Raw genomic sequence first — 21,879 nt, 5'->3', positions numbered from 1 at the left:
TTTTCCTTACAAATATTAAAACAATACAGATAAAGTCTTTGACTTAGTTCCCTCAATCCTCCAATCCCTTAGTGCATATAATTACAGACCTTTTTTTCTATGCACTTACTTATACAACATACAACAATCCAATCAAAATAGTACTTTTTTTTAGATGTTGATTTGTTAAAAAAAAATCATCCTATACATATTATTCTTTCATTTGCTTTTTGCATTCAACCATATGTCTCAGAGATCTTTCTAAGCAAGTACTTGTTGAAACTGTTTCCAATTTTTCACTTGTACCCAAAAAAGCTGCAAAAAGCATCCCAATACACACCTTGCTGAGTTTCTTTTCTTTTTAAATTTCCATTTTATTTGAAAGGCAGAGAGAGAGAGAGAGAGAGAGAGAGAGAGAAAGAGAGACACCTTCTATTTGCTGGTCTCCTTTCCATATGCCTGTAACTACCAGAGCTGGGCCAAGCCAAAGCCAGGAACTTGGAACTTAATTTGGGTCTCCCACATGAGTGGCAGGGAAACCAAGCCCTTGTGCCATCATCTGCTGCCTCTCGGGGTATGTATTAGCAAGAAGATGGAACTGGAAGTAGAGCTTTCTTCTGTTGAGTTTCTGAACTGCACTGTTGACTCTAACCCAAGAGTGATATTAATGTGATGTAAATGATACTAAATCTGGATCAGGGAAAATTTAAAGCCCATCTGCAGTGAATTATACTTTTAAGAGATTTTATACAGAACTCACTTAAAATGGTGGAATTCTCTGAACACAATAGCCCCAAGGAGCAAACGGCCGTGCTGTGCAGCAGCAGGGAACAAACACCCGGGGACGGCACGTGTCTCCACGGCACTCAGGACCGAGGCTGCTGACGAGGACTGGCAGGGACTCAGTGTGGGCCCAGGGCCGGGCACCGCTGGCTGCACGTCACAGCTGCTTACTCCCTTAGTCTCCACGAGCACCGTGAGGCAGGGTGCTATGCCCCCTTTCCAGAGGAGGAAACACAGCGTACGGTGTTTCTGCCACTCCGCAAGGCTACAGGCAGGATCTCACCCAGCTGTCTGGCTCTTACTCACCACAAAGACTGACTGGAAACAAAACCTTTCCTCAAAGGGTGTTCACCAATATCACTACAATGAAATGAAATGAAAGGTTGCTATCCTTTGATTCTCTGTAAATGATTTTTTTTTTCCTTTTGTTAACTGGGCAGCTCCTCTGTAACCACGTGCAGTCTATCATAACCCTTTAGGAGAGAAGAATATACAAAACGCTCTAAGGACAATCACGCAAAAAGAATAAGACATAGTGCTGATTTCAAGTGCAAAACTGACAGTGTAAAGCTATTATAAGAAGAGAACTAGCGGGGTCGGTGCTGTGATGTAGCAGGGTAAGCTGTAGCCTGAAACACTGCATCCTATATGGGTGCCAGCTCTTCTCCAATCCATGCCAGGGAGAGCAACGAAAGATGGCCCAAGTGCTGGGGGCCCTGCCACCCACGTGGGAGACGCAGATGAAGCTCCCAACTCCTGACTTCAGCCTGGTGCAGCCCTGGCTGTTGTGGCCATCTAGGGAGTAAAACAGTAGTTGGAAGACCTCTCTCTCTGTAACTCTACCTTTCAAGCAAACAAACCTTAAAAAAATAAAAAAAAGAGAGAGAGAACTAGCAAAATTTATATATGAGTCTATCATTTTGCCACTAAATGTGAAAAATATATGCTACTTAAACTTCCCAGTGCGGTTTTTAAAAAGCGCATACTAGCTGGTGCTGTGGCTCACTTGGCTAATCCTTTGCCTGCGGCGCTGGCACCCTGGGTTCTAGTCCTGGTTGGGGTGCCAGATTCTGTCCCAGTTGCTCCTCTTCCAGTCCAGCTCTCTGCTGTGGCCCGGGAAGGCAGTGGAGGATGGTCCAGGTCCTTGGGCCCTGCACCCACATGGGAGACCAGGAGGAAGCACCCGGCTCCTGGCTTCGGATGGGTGCAGCGTGTCGGCCTTAGCAGCCATTTGGGGGGTGAACCAAAGGAAGGAAGACCTTTCTCTCTGTCTCTCTCTCTAACTCTGCCTGTCAAAAAAATAAACAAATTTTTAAAAAATTTTTTAAAAAGCGCATACTGCTAGTGCTAACCTTTGTTAAATTGCTCTTGAAGAAGAGGAAGTCAAAAAGCTTGGGCCATTTGGAAAACTTAGACAAGTGTTTCCATCTTTGACTTTATCCTCATATTGTCCTGTCAGACAAACTTATTGCTAGGGTGATTTCAGTTCAAAAGTTCTATTACATTTAAAAGATACCATAAAAGATTTCTTTAAATTTCAAGATTCTTATACATTTTAAGGAGAGCACACAGCAGGAAGAGTTGAAGTTGGTCCCTTTGCATGCTATTTATAGCATGTCTACTTCTATTTCAAAAAACCCAATCTCATTTAAATACAAATACTTCCACATCTGTAATGCGTAAGACAGTGAGTGATAGACAAAACGGTTCAGGTTAACTGGCAATTGTGGTAGATAAGTACGGGAAAAAAAAGTGAAGAAATGCAGACTGAAGTCAATTAAATTAATAAGAAAAAGCAGGTGAGAAACAAGATATATATGGTCACGCAGAATAGAAACAAGTGCAGGTCAATTTCTGGAGGCTGCACAGGGGAGCATCTGAACAAATCTGGACTCAAGGGATCTCATCTCCCACCTCACAGAAACTGAGAGAATGCACCTGTCCCAGGACTGCACAGAGGCACGAATGAAACAGAGACGTGGAACTGAAGGACCTGGGCACCTCGTGAGGTCTAAGGGAAAGGCTCTCAGTGAGGGCTCTCTCAAACCAGAAAAAACCTTGGCTTTGCAGTTAAACATGCACTGTGATTCACAGGTACTGAAAAGCTTCTGGCCAGAGTAAGAAAGTCATTGGCATTCAATGACTTGGCTGAATGAGACAAAGAATTGGTTAGGGAGAATAGTGGGCAGAAGCATACTCCTAAGCTGTTTTCTGAGGGGAGACTTTGTCTTTGACCCCTTGGGAACCAGCAGTAGAAGCAGATAGACAAGGTCTTCCATGTGGAATACCTGGGACATTTCTCACTGGGGCAATCCCTGCTGGGACAGATGGGATTAGGGGGTTCTTTCTAGACCACAGGCAGTCCTTCGACACTGGTTTGAACAGCAATGATTATGCCCAAGGCAATTGAGACTGTGGGTGTTAAGGGAATGAGGACCATAAATGAGAAAACAGAATGCAGGAGGCTGGCGATGTACTGGGAGAGCAGAGCGCTGGCCCTAGACCTGCTCCTCACTTGTCAGCTTCCACATCACTTGGATGTTTGGCACAATGAGCGCCATCCAAAGCACAGGAGCAGAGTTCAGTAGAATCTCAGTGGTACTCACTTCTTCAGGAAATCTTGAAAGTCAGCTGGCAAGTCACCAGGGATGGTCACAGGGTACTCCCCACACTCCTGTCCTTGGCTGAGGGAGAGCAGCAGAAGGCCCAGACGCCAAACATCCCCTTTCTTCCCAGTTTTATAAGGCAGCGCATTGTCACTAAAACGAACTCGGGTTTGCTCGAACACATCCTCCTTGCAAATGTCTGCAAGGCGCTTAGAAATGCTGTAGTCCGTAATCTTGACGGTGCCCTCTGCGTCCACCAAGACATTGGATGCACTCAGGACCTTGTGCACCACGGAATTGCTGTGAAGATAATCGAGACCGGACAGGAGCTGAGCTGCGTACCTGCGCAGTTGATGCACAGGGATGGGGCCTGAGCGGCTCAGGTGTGTGGCGAGAGACACACCGCTAATGTGTTCCACTAAAATGTCTACCACAATGGAGTCATCTTGCTCTTTGAGGTTCATTGCAAAGTAGCGAACTATGTTTGGATGGCTCAGTTTCACCAGTGAGTTGAATTCTGTTTCTGCCCCTTGAATCTGATCAGGAAGAAAAAAAAAAAAGATATGATACTACGTCAGTCAGCTAATATTAAGTGGTATTTCACTTCAAAATCAAAATGTTTGGTAGAATATAATATTTTCTTTTCTTTTTTTTTAAATAATACTTTCAAATGAGAGGAGAACAAATATGCCCCAACTAGAGTCCTGCCCTAAACAACAGGGTCAATGATGGAGAAAATTTAATCTCAACTTCATTAATCTCAAAATCTAGTATAGAAATACTACAAAATTCATGAAGAGTTTCAACTCCATTTCCCTGGCCACCAGAAATAAGAAATATTAACTTTATAGTAAATTTTTTCTTTACATTGGAGAGGCAGACAGAGCTCCCCAAGTGACTGCAATGGCTGAGGCTAGGCTGAAGCCAAAGCAGGGAGCCAGGAATGCAATCTGGGTCTCTCACAAGGGTGGCAGATATCCGACTACTTAAGCCATCACTGTTGTCTGCCAGGGTCTCCATTAGTAGGAAGCTGGAGTCAGGAACTAGAGCCAGGCATCAAACTCAATCACTCTGGTATGGGACAAGGGCACCTTAACCCATTCGGCTAAAATGACTTATCCATAAAATAACCTTTTTTGATAATAAAGATCACTGCCAAAAATTTAAAAAATTAACACAAGTGAAGAAAACCCACAAACTGTCTATGTAGTTCCCACTAAAAGATATTTTATGATTTTGGTGTATTCCAGTTTTCCTTATTATACCTAGACACACATTTCAAAACACGCTTCTTATGCACAGGTTTGGATTTATGGCAGGCCGTTGCCCTGGGCCTCTCACGGTCACATGCCAGAGCAAATTGTGGTCCCAAATCATCGCCTGGCCTCTGTCCATAGGTTGTTGGCACTAAGGTGGGTTACATAGTAGGGAAAAAAAGAAAATACCACCATCATTCTTTACCTACTGTCTTTTAATCTCTTTGTTATGCAACACTGCCATATGAAATATTAAATATTCTCCCTAAAGTTGTGATTATAAATTAAAATTTTCTGGGACCAGCGCTATGGCATAGAGGGTTAAAGCCCTGGCCTCAAGTGCTGGCATCCTATATGGGCACCGGTTCTAGTCCTGGCTGCTCCTCTTCAGATCCAGCTCTCTGCTATGGCCTGGGATAGCAGTAGAAGACTCACATATTGCACCCACAAGGGAGACCTGGAAGAAGCTCCTGGCTCCTGGCTTCGGATTGGCGCAGCTCCAGCTGTTGCAACCATATGGGGAGTGATGGCTTCTTCCATCAGTGGATGGAAGACCTCTCTCTGTCTCTACCTCTCTGTAACTCTTTCAAATAAATAAATTAAATCTTTTTAAAAAATTAATTAATTAAAATTTCCCAGTTCCTCCAAATTCTGTTTTGAAGCAGTATTTCAAAAGAACAGGGAAAGCATGACAACTGTGAGGAGCACAGCTATGGAACAGTGTTTAGGCCCAGCTGGAGAGTTCGCTGTTCTCGCCATAACCAGGGCTGAGCAATGAAGGTCGGAGGCAGCTGCATATGCTCTGCCCCTGTTGTCGAAGTTCTGAAAGAGAAAGCCAGGGGCCTAGAAACCCTGGTGAGGGAGTACTGGTCCCGCACATCACTCTCTGCTTAGGTTAAGCAGCTCTCACTCCACTCCGGACCATCTTTGCAAACCAATCGAATGCACAGCTACTTTGCTTTGCCACCTCCTAAGCTCAAGGCAGGGCCTTCTGCTCAGCCAGCCGTCTTGGATGCCCACCTGCTTTTTGCACTTATCAATCTTCTCTCTTTCTTGACTGGTAAGAAACGGACCCATTTTTTTCTGCCACTGAAGGACCCACTCATATAGCAAGACAAAGCTGCCGGTGGCTGTTTCCAAAGCATTGTACACTAATTTTCCAAGCTGCTCATCACTGCCTGCACAGTAAAAAGAAAATGAAATTAAAATATCACTGGCATGTTTTCTGTGGGGGGGGGGGAGGAAGGAGGAGGAAGGTGCATTCACTCATTGAACAATGGATGGCTTGTGCTAACTATGCAAAATATAATTTCATGGAATACATGCTCTTTGCAACCGATTTTTAATACTTAGCAATATACCTTGGATCCTAAAATATTAATTCCTATAATGGGACAAGAAACAGCAGTGAAATCTTCGAGTAAATCAGGAAACCAAAGATTTCTCCTTCTAGCCATTGTTCTAAATGCGACTCTCATACCCAATTCTTCTTTGGTGACTGTGTCTATTGGTGTACCCTCTCACATGGCTAAATACCAACTAAGATGACAGAATCTGGAAACAGAGCATGCTCCATTAAGATTATTCTGTCCATGTAGATCAGTGTGCTTGGTAAAAATGGGCTTTCATGATTTGGAAATTTGAATAGATCAGTGACTTTCTAAATATAACACTGGAATATGCTCAGTAAATACAAACTAGTAAGTGTTCTGCACGGAAAGAGCCAGAAATGATAGTTTAAGTTTGAAGGTAGAATGAGACATTTTATTTACTGATAGGTATATGGCTTCCACTTGTACTTGGAAGCACCAGCTTTTTGTAACACCAAAAATTTTCTCACAAAAACTACATTTTAAGGGCAGGATTTGGCTGAGTGGTTAAGATGCTGGCTGGGATGCCACATTCCATAACAGAATGCTTGGGTTCAAGCCCTGGCCCCACCCCCTATTCCAGCTTCCTGCTGGTACATGCCTCAGGAGGCAGCAGGTGATAGTTCAAATAATTGTATTCCTGCTGCCCACATGGGAGATCTGTATTGAACTCCCGGCCCTGAGCTTTGGCTTGGCTCAGTTCCAGCCATTGAAGCATTTGGGGAGTGAACCAGTATATAGGAGCTCTGTCTCGGGAAACAAGAAATCTATTTTTATTAGAGGCTAAATTATTAAAATATTGGAAAAGCAGAAAATATCACAATTTTGCTTTATTTTTCTTTTCATTTCCTCTATCCTATCCCTTTCTTCTTAATTTACAAATCATAGCACATACAACAGCTGTGACATTACTGACATCTTTGGACCAGATAATCTTCTGTTGTAGGGGGTGTGGCAGCATCCTGGCCTCTATCCATTAGATGCTAGTGGCACCCACACCCCCAGTCTTAACCTTCAAAAATGCTTGCTTGGGTTCAAGTAGTTGGGTCCCCACAATTTACTGAGGATACCTGAATTGAATTCACAGCTCCTGGCTTCGTCCTGGCCCTACCTCGATTTTTACAGGCATTTGGGGAGTAGAACAGTGGATGGGAGATCTTTGTCTGTCAGCCTGCCTCTCTCTCCCTCTCTGTTTCTCAGCCTTTCAAATAAATTAAAAAACAAAACATTTTAAAAGATGTTTGCACACATTACCAAATGTCCCCCAGGCTACAAAAGTGTTTCTAGTTGAGAACCACTAATATAAAGCATTCTGCCTTTTTCCATGCTGTTACATTGTCTTCATAATGAAAAAATAATTTAAAAGAAACATGGATAACTATTTTCCAGGTAAAAAGTACAGTAACTTTTATATGTGAGATAAAATGGCCTTAGCAAAAATATTTGAGAAATATGGCTGAACTAGCTCACCAAGACTTTTTTTTTATCTGAGTAGTTTTTACTTCATAAAAATGCTGATAATTTAAAGATGTTGACAAAACTTCTATTACACTTGTCCTAATAACTCCTGACAGTTATTTCCTAAGAGGAAAAACCCTGATGTTTGAAAATTTGTCAAGTAAAGGAAGCAACTTGAGAAATGCAGAATCTAAGCAGTCCATTGCAGATAGAAAACATTAAATGTTTATGGGATGGAGTGTGATGTTATTTACATAAAGTCTAATTAAATTTTGTTACCCTTTTGCAATATTTATTTCCCTAATGGGACCAGGTATGCATTCCATAATTGCTAGTTTTAAAATTATAATTTATTCCCATCTTCTTCTTATCGGTTTTTCATGGTAAGAATAATAAAAGAAAACACTGCAGTGAGACTAAAGGGAAATATATTACCAAAATAACTCTCACTGAAACTGTTACATACTAACAATGACAATTTGTACAGTCTCTGTATTGCTTTGTCCATATCTATAAGTAAATTCTCTATTCTCTGTAGTTCTAACAACTTTAAACTAAAAATTAATTAGTTGGTTTTTAAAATAAAATATTCTCATTCAAAATTAAAAATTAGTTGATCTTTTATTAAGAAACTAGAAAATTAGGGCATGTTTACAAAACCAGATCCATTGTGAGAAAACAAAATAAATAATTTACTTGGTGATTTTATAAGAAATTCTCCATTTGCAAATGTGTCTCCTAATGAAAGTACTAACCAAGGTGAATCTGCTTAATGAGTACCACTGAGAATAAGAGACCAAGCTGATTTGCCTTCTTGATTTCCCCAGGTTATTAAAAGTAGCAAGTTTTATGCTGTCAGTTCATGAATTTGAAATGCCTCTGAGTCGAGGGCAGTCTCAGGCCCACAGGCACCAAACTCTACCAAGGTCTCGACCCTGCCCATATGGTTACTTTGTCTGAGTTTGGCATCTCCATGTATGTGCAGAATCATTTCAGTTGGCAAAGGCTAAATGTTTGGATCATAAGCTATTCAGATGTTTGGTTTCTGTTCCCACCACCTGATAAATACCCCTTGGAGACTTTCTCCCTTACCGGTATCTCCTTTAAGTGCAAGGGGAAAAGATGCCAAAAGAAAGCAAACTCAAAGCAGATAATTTGGTTTCCTGTTAGCTCTGGTGAGAACATTCATGGGATTGAAAAATAAAATCAAATGCCAAATTCACTATATGCAAGCATATCGTGGCTACATCTGTAGAGCTGAGAAGACACGAGGCACATTTGGGATGAAGGAAGCGCATACTGCAAACTTGATTTTAGTATTAGCAATTCAAATCCTGGACTGCTGAACCAGCTCCACTCCAAACAGACCAAACTGCCACCCACAGACCAAACTGCTTAAAAAGACACATGTCTAGAAAATACAGTAGTTTGCTTGGCCAGGTATAAGACACAAAGCAGGAAAATGCTAAGCAGATGGCTGTCAACACAAGAAACTGAGGTTTGATCATTAAAGATTACAGATATTAGAACTCATTTTATTACATGTATTTTATCAGCATTAGATATTCTTGACATAAAAATTTACTGATTGATAATATTTCAACCATTTTCTGTTTTAAAAAACTAGGGTAATTATGGTGACAAAACTAAAACTGTTTTATGCTGACAGTATTTCCATAAGCACAGGACTTTATTGCCATCTGCATTAGGCAGGAATCTTTGACTTCTCATTCCAGTCTTGAGGCATGGGAGCTGGAACAACCACCTGGCTGACAGACTCCCTGGGCTGCTCTGGTCTAGACAACCCGGGGTCTGTTCTCCCATCTCCTTCATGACCAACTTCTGACATTACAATAACTTAGCTGGCTTACTCACCAACACATTTCCCTTTGTGCACCATGAGCTGATCAGGACCACCCAGGCAGAAATACAGGATTTCACAAGAGCCAGGAGAATCTTCACTACTACATACAGAGTACTGACGTTCTCGCCTTGAAAATAAATTTGGATAATGATTTTTTAAAAAAATTTAAGAATTCACACAGGAAATTCTTGCCCCTGCACTGACTCTTGTTTATTAGCCGACTCAGCCTAACATCTGCATCTAGTGGGAATGGGGAAGCTGCTCAGTTTCTGCACTTTCCACTGGCATCTCCTCCACATGACCCCTACAAACTCCTAACTGTAGGTCTGTGCTGCCTAATACAGCCACAAGTCACTTGTGGCTATCTATGTTAAACGTCAAAAATTCAATCCTAGTAGAGTAGCCACATTTAAGTACTCAACAGCCACGCATGACTACCTTGTTGCTACTATACTGGACAGGACAGATACAGAACATTTCCTCCATGAAAGAAAGTTCAACTGGTCAGCAGTGATTTTGAGCAGCCCCACATCAACCATACGACTCTTCATTCCATGCAAATGTACATCTGGAGACAACTGCAAAACAGGCGGGATTAGAACCCCAATGTATTCCTGTATTCCAGCTGGGCCCCCAACCATCGAATACTTATTCATTCTCTTATTTGTCTTTGATAGATACTCCCTGTCATTCGCTTCTACTTCTGCAAAATACTCAAAATTCAAGATTTCCTCATTTTTTTCTCCATTTCTTTTTCTGGGTGGGGAACAATAGCCGAGAAGGTATATTATAATGCAAAAATAATTTCTATGCTGGGGAGGAGGGTTGCAGGTAACAGAGAGAGCTATTTTTTTTTTGAAGAATTTATTTATTTGAAAGACAGAATTACAGAGAGGCAGAGAGAGAAAGAGAGGTCTTCCATCCCCTGGTTCACTCCCCAATTGGCCCCAATGGCTAGAGCTGCGCCAATCAGAAGCCAGGAGCCAGGAGCTTCCTCCAGGTCTCACACGTGGGTGCAGAGGCTCAAGGACTCGGGCCATCTTCTACTGCTTTCCCAGGCCATAGCAGAGAGCTGGTTCAGAAGTATAGCAGCTGGGACTTGAACAGGTGCCCATACAGGATGCCAACACTACAAGTGGTGGCTTCACCTGTTATGCCACAGCACCGGCCCCGAGAGAGAGCTCTTGATGGTCAGGATCAGGAGTACTTGTAAGAAATGCTTTGAGGGACCCGTGCTATAGCATAGCAGGCTAAGCCTCTGCTTGCAATGCTGGCATCCCATATGGGCACCGCTTCACGTCCTGGCTGCTCCATTTCTTCTTCTTCATATTTTATTTTATTTTATTTATTTATTTGAGAGGTAGAATTACAGACAGAGAAAGGTCTTCCATCTGCTGGTTTACTCCCCAAATGGTTGGCCAATCCAAAGCTAGGAGCCTTGAATTTTTTCTGGGTCTCCCACATGGGTGTAGGGGCCCAAGTACTTGGGCCATCTTCTGCCTTCCCAGGCCATAGTGGAGAGCTGGATTGGAAGTAGAGCAGCCAGGGCTCAAACTGGTTTCCATATGGGATATTGGTGCTGCAGGTGGAGGCTTAGCCTACTATGCCACAGCACCAGCCTCCTTCCTCCACTTCCGATCCAGCTCCCTGCTAATGCACTGGAAAAGCAGTGGAAGATGGTAAGTGCTTGGGTTTCTGCACCCACAAGGGAGACTTGGAAGAAGCTCCAGGCTTCTGGCTTCATTCTGGCCCAGCCCCAGAGGTTGCAGCCATTTGGGGAGTGAATCAGCATATGGAAGACCTCTCTCTGTCTCTCCTCCTCTCTCTGTAACTCTGCCTTTCAAGTAAATAAAAAATAAATCTTGAAAAAAAAAAACATAAAGAAAGAAATGCCTTCATAAAGCATTAAAGGAGATCTCTAAGTCCCTGGAGAAATCATCCTCTAAACATAATCTTGACCTTGACTTTCACTGCAAACATGAAGCAATGAAGATTAAAATCCACACTTCACATTCTTCCACCTAGAAAGGAACTTGGCATTGGCAGCACTCTTTCTTTTTTGGAGTGGTCCTAAGGAAGGATGAGTGCCTCATCCTCAGTTCTCGTCCTTACAGTTTTCTCTGGGATCTTGGCCCATCAGGTGGTCCCTCTCTCCTGTACATTAATCTGCCCCTCTGGAGTGGCTCCTTCTCAGCCTATAAATCTCTTCTATCCTGTACTACTCACCTGATCTTGTTCTTTATGTTCCAACTTCTATACTCACTGTCCATGTCTTGCACCTTTTGTTTACTCCTCATATTATCACGATGTCAATAAAATTCCCACCTCCCTCCCATTCACTCCCAACCTGACTTTTCCCCCTTGCTTCTCTGACTTCGGTTGGTGGCAGAGTCATCAACATTGTCCTGCTGCTCAGGAACCTGAGTCTCCCTGGCCCTGGATCTCCTGCATCTAACTGATCTGCAAGGGCCATTCTCTCTCTCCACGTCCTCTGCCCTGGTCAGGTCATCGCAGCTTTGTCCTGTACACGTGCAATACTCCATTGTAAATCATCTGTCTACTCCCAGTACTACACAACATCCCCTTCCCCAACTCCCTTCAACAACCTTGATGTCAAGATTAAGTATGAAGATAGGGTCTCTTATACCACACATAGTCCACATGTCCTAAATACTAAAGAATATTGAATACAGCATAGTTCTGCTTAAACATATGCTTTTGAAGTAATCTGTGCCACCAGGAGCACATTGAGATTTATGGAGAAAAGGTCAGAAGCAAAGGTTCACGATGATATGCTAGACTTAGTGTCAGTTCTGTCCTTTCCAACAACAGTGTTAGCAGTCATTTTAGGTTTTTGTTTTTTTTTTTTTTTTTTTTTTTTTTTTTTTAACAGGCAGAGTTAGACAGTGAGAGAGGGAGACAGAGAGAAAGGTCTTCCTTTTCCGTTGGTTCACCCCCCAAATGGCCGCTACAGCTGGCGCTGCAGCAATGTGAAGCCAGGAGCCAGGTGCTTCCTCCTGGTCTCCCATGTGGGTTCAGGGCACAAGCACTTGGGCCATCCTCCACTGCCCTCCCAGGCCACAGCAGAGAGCTGGACTGGAAGAGGAGCAACCGGGACAGAACTGGCGCCCTAACCAGGACTAGAACCCGGTGTGCTGGCGCAGCAGGCAGTGGATTAGCCTAGTGAGCCACAGCGCCAGCCAGCAGTCATTTTAGTTTAAGCCATCTCAATGTTCTTTAGTCTATAGTGTGTAAATGCTTGGTTTTAAGGTGGTTTACAATATTTTTAAAATATATATTTATTTATTTACTTGAAAGAGTTACACAGAGAGAGAAGGAGAAGCAGAGAGAGAGAGAGAGAGAGAGAGAGAGGTCTTCGATCCACTGGTTCACTTCCCAGATGACTGCAACGGCTGGAACTGTGCCGATCCGAAGCCAGGAGCAAGGAGCTTCCTCCAGGTCTTCCCATGCAGGTGCAGGAGCCCAAGGACTTGGGCCATCTTCTATTGCTTTCCCAAGCCATAGCAGAGAGCTGGATGGGAAGTGGAGCAGCCAAGATTCGAGTCAGCGCCCATATGGGATGCCAACACTGCATGCGGTGGCTTTATCCACTACGCCACAGCACCAGCCCCGGTTTACAATATTTTTAAAAGATTTATTTATTTATTTGCAAGTCAGAGTTACAGAGAATGGGAGAGACACACAGAGAGATCTTCCATCCACTGGTTTGCTCCCCAAAGAGCTACAACAATTAGGTCTGGGCCAGGCCAAAGTCAGGAGCCGGAAACTTCATTCTGGTCTCCCCCATGGTGGCAGGGGCCCAATGACATGGACCATCATCCACTGCCTTCCCAGATGCATTAACAGGTAGCTATCTCAGAAGCAGAGCAGCTAGAACCAGAACCAGTACTCCAATATGGGATGCTGTGTGGTGGAATGAGAAGGCCATGCCAACCATTGATATCAAAGATTGCTTCTTTTCCATTCCCATCATGGAGGAGGATAAGGCCTACTTCGCCTTTACAGTATGGGAACCCAATTTCCAGTTCCCTGCAAAAAAGATTTCAGTGGACAGTATTCCCACAAGGCATGAAAAATAGCCCTGCCATTTGCCAAAGATATGTTTCTCATGCGACCAGCACACTTAAAGATCAATGCCTGGTCATACATTATGTGGATGATATCTTACTTGCTCACGAGAATGCGGCAACTCTGAAGGCCTAAGTGAGACAGTAAGAAATTTACAATTCCTGGGTTTGTCTATTGCCACAGAAAAGGTACAACATTTTCCTCCCTTTCAATTCCGGGGTTATCAAATCTCCTCTCATATATCTCCAATGGGCCCAAACCTAAAAGTCAAGTATAAATACTCACTTAATGAACTTCAGCAACTATGTGACCAAATCAATTGGCTGAAGCCCTTCCTTCCCCTAACACCTGCAGAGCTTAGACCGCTATTCGATTTACTAAGTGGAACAGCCCTTCTTCAAAAATCACATTGACACCAGCAGCCGAATCCACTATAGAAAAGATCAATACCCAGTTGTCAAATTTAAAAACCTTTAGATATGACCCTCAGGTGCCTCTATTTGCCATAACCATATCTATCCTCAAGGCCTTCTTAGGAGTTATTTGGCAACAATACGGACTACTTTTTTGGGCGCATATAGCCTGGAGCAAGTGTCGTAAAATAGTTAACAAAGTAGATGCCATTCTTATGATGGGACTTAAATTAAGATATTATGCCAATAAGATATTTAACACAGAGCCAGACATAGTGGTCCTACTCCTATCACAATTAGAACTGTTGACATTGATGCAGAATAGCATGCTCTTTCAAAGTTTAATGATAAATTTCCCAGGACAGGTTAGCAATCACCTGCCAGGAGACAGACTACTCCAGATGTCACAAACCTTAGAAATAGACTATCCAAAACATGCTTTCCCTGCTCATCAACCTATACCCATGGTACCGTATGTGTTTATGGATGCCAACAAGTCACTGTTTGGAATAATGATCAAATCCTCCACAGAAACAGATAAGATCCATGTAGAACTCCACAGTACAGTTGGGAGAATCAGTACAGTTGGGAGAAATAAGGGCAATAGTCAAGGTTCTACTCCTTAGCCAGGATGGGCCGGTAAATATATTTTTGGACAGCAAATACTCAGTACAGGTAGCAAAGACGATCCCTTTTGCAGTCTTTAACCTGACCAATAAGCCAACTGACCAGATGTTCACAACACTTAAAGAGCTGAGAATAGAAAACACCCATGGTATATCTCACATGTAAGATCACATACTGGGTTATCTGGCTTTATTTTCCAAGGCAACAAAAGGGTTGATTGCTTTATTTCCTGCAACATAGCTTCCATCGAACACCTAGAACAAGCCTGTATTCTACACCAAAAATTTCATGTCAGCAAGCAACATAAAATTGCTTTTCCCAGAGCTAACAATGAGCCAATGCAAACACCTAGTATGCTCTTGCAAGAATTGTGCTCCCCTTGCCCCGTTAGACCCAACAATCAGGTATGAACCCGTGAGGCCTTGCTCCTAATAAGCTCTGGCAAGTGGACATCACCCACATTAACTCCTTTGGTAACCTTAAGTTTGTCCATGTGGTGGTAGATACTTATTCAAAGGCTGTATTTGCAACAGCTCAATCCGGAGAAAAGGCTAGTAGTGTGATAAAGGCGGTTAAGTCAGCCATGCTGGTCCTTGGTGTTCCTTGGACCATAAAGACTGATAACGGGCCAGTGTATACATCACAGGAATTTAATTCCTTCCTGAGGTCTTGGAACATACAGTCTGCCACAGGTATCCCATACAACCCACAGGGACAGGCAATCATTGAAAGAACTCATAGGACAATTAAAGATCTCTTACAAAGACAGAAAAACAATCATATGCCCCCAGACCCACAGCTTGCTTTGACTTAAGTTCTTTTCATTATCAATTTTTTTTTACTTTTGATTCCCAAGGGGTCAGCCCAGCTTATAAACACTGGGGATCCTTTCCATCCCAGCCCCCAGCCCCTATGGTTAGGTGGAAAGATCTGACAGGAGAATGGAAGGGACCACACCCTCTGCTAACCAAGGGCTGAGGATATGCTTGTGTCTTTCCAGAGAATGTGGGACAGCCCATTTGGGTACCAGCCAGAAACATCAAGCCTGCAACTGACAGTCAACCAGAGCCAGCTGAATAAGACTGAGAGTCCACCTTGTTAGCAGATGTACCTGCCCTATCATCCTACCCTGAGGAACTGCCCATAGCCACATCTGCTACTGCTTTATATCCCACTAGCTCTGGTCAGCCACTCAAATGGCCCACAGCCTGCGTGTGGTCATGCCATTCCTGATTACCATTGTTCCTCATTCCTACCCCCATCTGAGCAAACACTCCTGTGGTCTCCTGTTTTGAGTGCTGGTTAGTCAACAACGGGTAAGATCCCCTGGGGGATAACCTAAGACAGGCACAGCCATGTATGGAGACCACATGGAAAAGGGGTCAACAATGGTATGGCCAAGAATCATGCCTCCACAACAATACAAAAGCTGCACTTTGTAAATTCACATTTATTAAATAAAAAAAAAAACTATATAACAAACTAAAAAAAAGAACTGAATACTTTACCCTTTTAGTATTTTTTATGTTCTACTTAAAACTATTGGTTGAACTCTGTAATTAATACACAATTATTCTTAGGTGTTTAATTAATGCTATAACTAGTACTCAAATAGTATTTTACACTTTGTGCTTCTGTGTGGGTGCAAACTGTTGAAATCTTTACTTAATATATGCTAAATTGATTTTCTGTATATAAAGATGATTGAAAATTAGTCTTGATGTGAATGGAAGAGGAGAGGGGGTGGGAGAGGGGAGTGCTGGGTGGGAGGGGAGTTATGGGGGCGGGGGGAAGCTATTGTAATCCATAAGCTGTACTTTGGAAATTTATGTCCATTAAATAAAATTTAAAAAAAAATCATGCCTCCCGTTGCTCAAAAATAAATGAAAAGGGGGAAATGGGGTGGAATGAGAAGGCCATGCCAAGATGGCCACTGGCAAAGGAGCTTGCATGGCAACAGGCCGTGATTGGATGGCTTCAGAAACCACATGGTAACGAAGCCTGCCTGGCAACAGGCTGTGATTGGTTAGGGCATAAACCGCCCCTTGACTGGATTGGCTGCCTCGGCTATATAAGCTGCTGTACCAACTGAAATAAACGAGTCTGCAGGCTGCTCACCTCTGGCCGCTTTCATCTGGCTCCCGGGGTCTGTATGGTGACTCCGTGCCTCTTGCCCCCACCACGCTCCTCCTCTCAGAATGAATCCACAGCAACAATGCTGGTGTCTCAAGTGGTGGCTTAGCCCACTGTGCAAAATGCAGGCCCTATTTTAGACTATTATTTTTTTTGACAGGCAGAGTGGACAGTGAGAGAGACAGAGAGAAAGGTCTTCCTTTTGCCATTGGTTCACCCTCCAATGGCTGCCGCGCTGCAGCCAGTGCACCGTGCTGATCCGAAGGCAGGAGCCAGGTGCTTCTCCTGGTCTCCCATGTGGGTAAAGGGCCCAAGCACTTGGGCCATCCTCCACTGCACTCCCGGGCCATAGCAGAGAGCTGGTCTGGAAGAGGGGCAACCGGGACAGAATCCGGTGTGCCGGCGCCGCAAGGTGGAGGATTAGCCTGTTGAGCCACGGTGCTGGCCACCTATTTTAGATTATTAATCACCCCATTATAACTGGTTAATATAAACACAGGGAGAGGATTATGTTAAGAGTGCTATAAGACAAGGTATTTATGATTGAAGAAAAAGTAGAGATAATTTAAAAACTAAGCATGTCAAGAAAATGACAAATGTGGTACATGCCACATGGGATAGATTGACAGGAGGAACAATTCTGAGGGATAAAAAAAATAGTTTCCAGAGTTTGAATAGAAGGAACAAATATGTAAAATTTAAAGTCAACAATGTCTACCATTCTCATTCAAAAGATGTGTCTATATGTAATCTTTCCTCTGTATCTGGGGAATTAGTTCCAGGACACTTGTAAATACCAAAATCTATAGATGCTCAAGTCTCTTGTATAAACAGTGTAGTGTTTGCACAGAACCTATGTACATCTTCCCCAATACTCTGTCATCTCTAGATTACTTATAATATCTAACACAACAGAAATGCTATATAGTTGTGATACTGTACTGTTTAGGGAATAATGACAAGAAAAAAAGTCCATACACATTCAAGAAAGATACCATTAAAAAAAAAAATCTTTGAAAGTTGGTTAAATGCATGGATGTGGAACCTCCAAATACAAAGGGCCGACCAGACTCATGTTGGGTGCTCATTCTGTCTGCTTGGGATTCATCAATAACTGGGTATCGGATGAACCAGTCTGTTTACAGGTAAAATGGCTTTTGAACTCCAGCAGAAACAGCCATCCCACTGTAAATGATGGTGTTTAGAAACAATGACTTTGTTTTCAAGATCAATGGACCTATTCTAGATAGGGGATTTGCAATATTAGAAACATCACACATGTGTTCAATTTTTCCAAGGAGCTATGGCACTACATATTAATACTAAGGATATAGGATGTTTCAAACAAAATTTTAGAAGACCAAATTAGGTATCTAGGACCTTGATACTGCAAAACACAAAGAAACATAAATCTTTTTTTTTTTTTTAATTTATTTGACAGGTAGAGTTATAGACAGTGAGAGAGAGAGAAAGAGAGAAAAGTCTTCCTTCCGTTGGTTCACTCCCCAAATGGCTGTTACGGCCGGCACTGCGCCAATCCGAAGCCAGGAGCCAGATGCTTCCTCCTGGTCTCCCATGTGGGTGCAGGGCACAAGCACTTGGGCCATCCTCCACTGCCCTCCCGGGCCACAGCAGAGAGCTGGACTGGAAGAGGAGCAACCGGGACTAGAACCGGCGCCCATATGGGATGCCGCCGCATGCGGAGGATTAACCAAGTGAGCCATGGCATCAGCTCCAGAAACATAAATCTTTAGAAAGAGCAGCCAAATGCCAACAAGAGAAATGGCAATTTGTCAAGTGGGGACTTGAGAATTGGGCTATCACTCCAAAGACTTCTCCACCAGCATGATCAATGACTGCAGATGGTTGGGATGGGACCTCAGCTGCAACATATGGGGGCTGGGACAGTCTCACCTTTCTGTCTAATCCACCAAGATGAGCTACAACCATGGAACAACTCTACCACTGGGTTCTTCAATTTGAAACTCAGGGCAGCTTTGTAGAAACAAAGTTAATAAATATGAATTTCTGATATAGTTTAATTTGAGGTGAATCAGCTTATGCCTCCATGCAACCAACTAGAGAAACAGTGGACAATGGAGAAACATAGGTCTGGAGAGATAGGTCGAGGACTGTGTCTCCCCTGACTCACATTCTGTATACTTCAGCAGCTTTTTTTGGGTGAGAGGAGAGGGAATCCCAAGCTTACACCCCTAATTTTCTCTTCATCTCTGTCAGGGTGAATAGCTGACAGTTACCACACCTAGCTTTAGGATGGAGAAAACAAACAAGGAGATCATCTGACCTTGTTTGATGGTAGCAGAAGGTGATGTGTCCTAGACTCAGGACTGCTGTGAGTAACCTGCAACAGGGGCCACTTTGAATCTGGGAAAGCAACTTTCTAACATGGACTATTTTATAAACATGATTTTAACTGCTGCAGAAAACGTCATAGGGCCTGTTTGTCAGGTACAACACTCCTGGAGAGGGAGTGGGGATAGGGCAGGACTGTGTCTCTGTTTTACAAAAGTCAACTTGACAATGAATCATCTTAAAACAGTTCAGTGTATATTATTTGATTTTTTTTTTTTGACAGGCAGAGTGGATAGTGAGAGAGAGACAGAGAGAAAGGTCTTCCTTTTTTGCCATTGGTTCACCCTCCAATGGCCGCTGTGGCCAGCGCATCACGCTGATCCGAACCCAGGAGCCAGGTGCTTCTGGTCTCCCATGGGGTGCAGGGCCCAAGGACTTGGGCCATCCTCCACTGCACTTCCGGGCCATAGCAGAGAGCTGGCCTGGAAGAGGGGCAACCGGGACAGAATCCGGCGCCCCAACCGGGACTAGAACCTGGTGTGCCGGCGCCTCAAGGCAGAGGATTAGCCTGTTAAGCCACGGCGCTGGCCTTGTTATTTGATTTTTACCTCAACTTCTTAAAAAAGTAAATCCTTCAAAGAGGGGAAGAGATGGCTTTAAGGACACAGAAAATAAAGTTCTTCAACAAAGGAAGAGACTCTTCAGTGAAAAGCTGGGTCGGAGGCCAGACACTTCAATGTCAGGCCTTGTGGGCCTTCCATCAGAACTGGGAGGCGTTTTCTTTACTCTCTTTCTCTCATTTTAAGCAGTAGATGCCTTCCAGGAAACAAAACCTCTATTTTCTTGCTATACCTTACAGATAAAGAAAAGCAGAACCGCCCTGGTTAAAGAGGCTGCAGACCCTCAGGGTGCCCGAGCCACAGTTTCTCCCTTTCCTTCTGTCATCTTCCCTCGTTACCTCTCCTCCCTTGTCAGAAGTTTACTGAGCCCCCGCTGTGCGTGTGTCACCCATTTGTAGCCAGACAGAACTGATGCAACGGAACCCCAATGCCACCATCGACCTGCTTAAACTCTAAAGCTTATTGCGTGTGGACTCATGCCTTGGTCAACCATGCCTCTGTGATAGGCCCCTGCGTAGCCCCCACCCACTCCCACCCTCTGCAGCCCACAGTTTGTAGCCACAAAGTCCTGTCTGCTGAACTTTGTGCAGGACACGCCCATTCTAACCTCAGGCCCTCTGTCTCTGCTGTTCTGTGGGTTCTCCCTCTGATCTTCACTGCCTGGCTCCTTCTCATCCACACCCACCCCAATCTTCTTGTAAAGCTGCTCTGGAGCCAATCCTTGTATTCCCACTCCTCCTAAAACCCCACTCAACACCTAGTCTAACGTGACTGCCCGGGGCCAGCACCATAGTGCAGTAGCTTAATCCTCCACCTGCGGTGCCGGCATCCCATATGGGTGCCAGTTTGAGTCCCAGCTGCTCCTCTTCCAATCCAGCTCTCTGCAGTAGCCTGGGAAAGCAGCAGAGGATGGCCCAAGTGCTTGGGCCCCTGTACGCGCATGGGAGACCAGGAAGAAGCACCTGGTTCCTGGCTTTGGATCGGCCCAGCTCCAGCTGTTGCAGCCAACTGGGGAGTGAACCAGCGGATATAAGACCTCTCTCTCTCTCTGCCTCTCCTTCTCTCTCTGTGTAAATCCCACTTTCAAATAAATAAATAAAAAATCTTTAAAAAAAATAAAGTAACCACTCAGTCTTTTTTTTTTTTTGAAAGATTTATTTTATTTATTTGAAAGACAGAGTTACAGAGAGAGGTAGAGACAGAGAGAGAGGTCTTCCATCCAATGGTTCACTCCCCAGACGGTCGCAACAGCCAGAGCTGTGCTGATCCGAAGCCAGGAGCCAGGAGCTTCCTCAGGGTCTCCCATATGGGTGCAGGGGCCCAAGGACTTGGGCCATCCTCCATTGCTCCCAGGCCATAGCAGAGAGCTGGATCAGAAGAGCAGCCAGGACTAGAGCCGGTGCCCATATGGGATGCCGGCATTTCAGGCCAGGGCTTTAACCCATTGAGCCATAGCGCCGGCCCCCAGGCTAGTTTTAAATTCTCTCTGCATAGCACTTATCTCCCTGACATTTCCTTGTTTTTTGTGGAGTCTCTTTCAACTAGAACATCAGCTCTATGAAAGCAGAGTCCTTCATCTTGTTGGCTGAATCCCAGGACTCAGAACAGGGCCTGGCACAGAGTAAGTACTTAGTAAATATTTGCTGAATGCAGTACTGAATCACAGGTTTGGCTTTTATTGCTTTTAGTCCTGGTCATTTCAAATATTGTTCACTAAAAACATTGATGACGAAGCCATCTCTACTAAAAGTATTTACTAAGAGAATAAATAAAATGGCAGCTATAAAAAAAAAGGTGAAATCCCATCATTTTTAGCAGCACGAAAGAGCCTGAAGGACAGTATGTTTACTGGAATAAGACACAGAAAGACAAATATCACATACTCTCACTTTAAATGGAAATAAGAAAGTTGATCTCAAAGAAGCAGAGAGTGGAAGTGTGGTTCCTAGGGGCTGGGAGAGGGGACAGGTGGGTGGAGACAGGTGCAGCTGGACAGGAGGACTAAAGGGCAGTAGGGAGGGACTGAAGGGAGGGGCGAGTGGAGGGAGGGCAGGTGGACAGAGAAGGAAGGGGAAGGAAGGAAGAAAAAAAGAACACTTTATGTCCTTTAACTTTCCAACCCATAAAGACAAATAGCAGCAAAGAAGAAAAAGAATCAAGAATATTCCATGAAGTTACTTGGCATATCACAGACATTTTATTTCTTTTTAAAAAACATTTATTTATTTATTTCAAAGATGGAGTTACAGAGAGAGGGAGAGATGGAGAGAAAGAGAGGTCTTCCATCTGCTGGTTCATTCCCCAGATGGCTGCAACGGCCAAAGCCAAGACAATCCAAAGCCAGGAGCCAGGAGCTTCTTCTGGGTAT

At 43.8% G+C, this 21,879-nt stretch overlaps 1 protein-coding gene and 1 non-coding gene across 6 annotated transcripts in view; one reads left to right on the top strand and one right to left on the bottom strand.

Annotated features, from left to right (window-relative positions):
- Positions 1-21,879, bottom strand: part of EIF2AK4 (eukaryotic translation initiation factor 2 alpha kinase 4) — a 119,499-nt gene that overhangs the window by 66,391 nt on the left and 31,229 nt on the right. For 4 of the 5 annotated variants that reach the window (XM_062205609.1, XM_062205610.1, XM_062205611.1 and 1 more), the window contains 3 exons: positions 9,328-9,443; positions 5,645-5,802; positions 3,369-3,904 (listed from right to left, as the gene is read on the bottom strand). In XM_062205609.1, the coding sequence (XP_062061593.1) occupies positions 3,369-3,904; positions 5,645-5,802; positions 9,328-9,443 (810 nt within the window). The remainder of the gene's footprint in view (positions 1-3,368; positions 3,905-5,644; positions 5,803-9,327; positions 9,444-21,879) is intronic. The other variant, XM_062205612.1, reaches the window with a different exon arrangement.
- Positions 4,665-4,795, top strand: LOC133770823 (small nucleolar RNA SNORA42/SNORA80 family). The gene has a single exon (XR_009867505.1). It is a non-coding gene; the product is annotated as a small nucleolar RNA SNORA42/SNORA80 family (small nucleolar RNA).

The sequence above is a fragment of the Lepus europaeus genome, chromosome 11, assembly GCF_033115175.1.
Source record: "Lepus europaeus isolate LE1 chromosome 11, mLepTim1.pri, whole genome shotgun sequence".
In the NCBI taxonomy this organism is placed as follows: domain Eukaryota; kingdom Metazoa; phylum Chordata; class Mammalia; order Lagomorpha; family Leporidae; genus Lepus; species Lepus europaeus.
The sequence above is the reverse complement of the archived record's forward strand: the minus strand, read 5'-3'. Positions and strand labels throughout refer to the sequence as shown.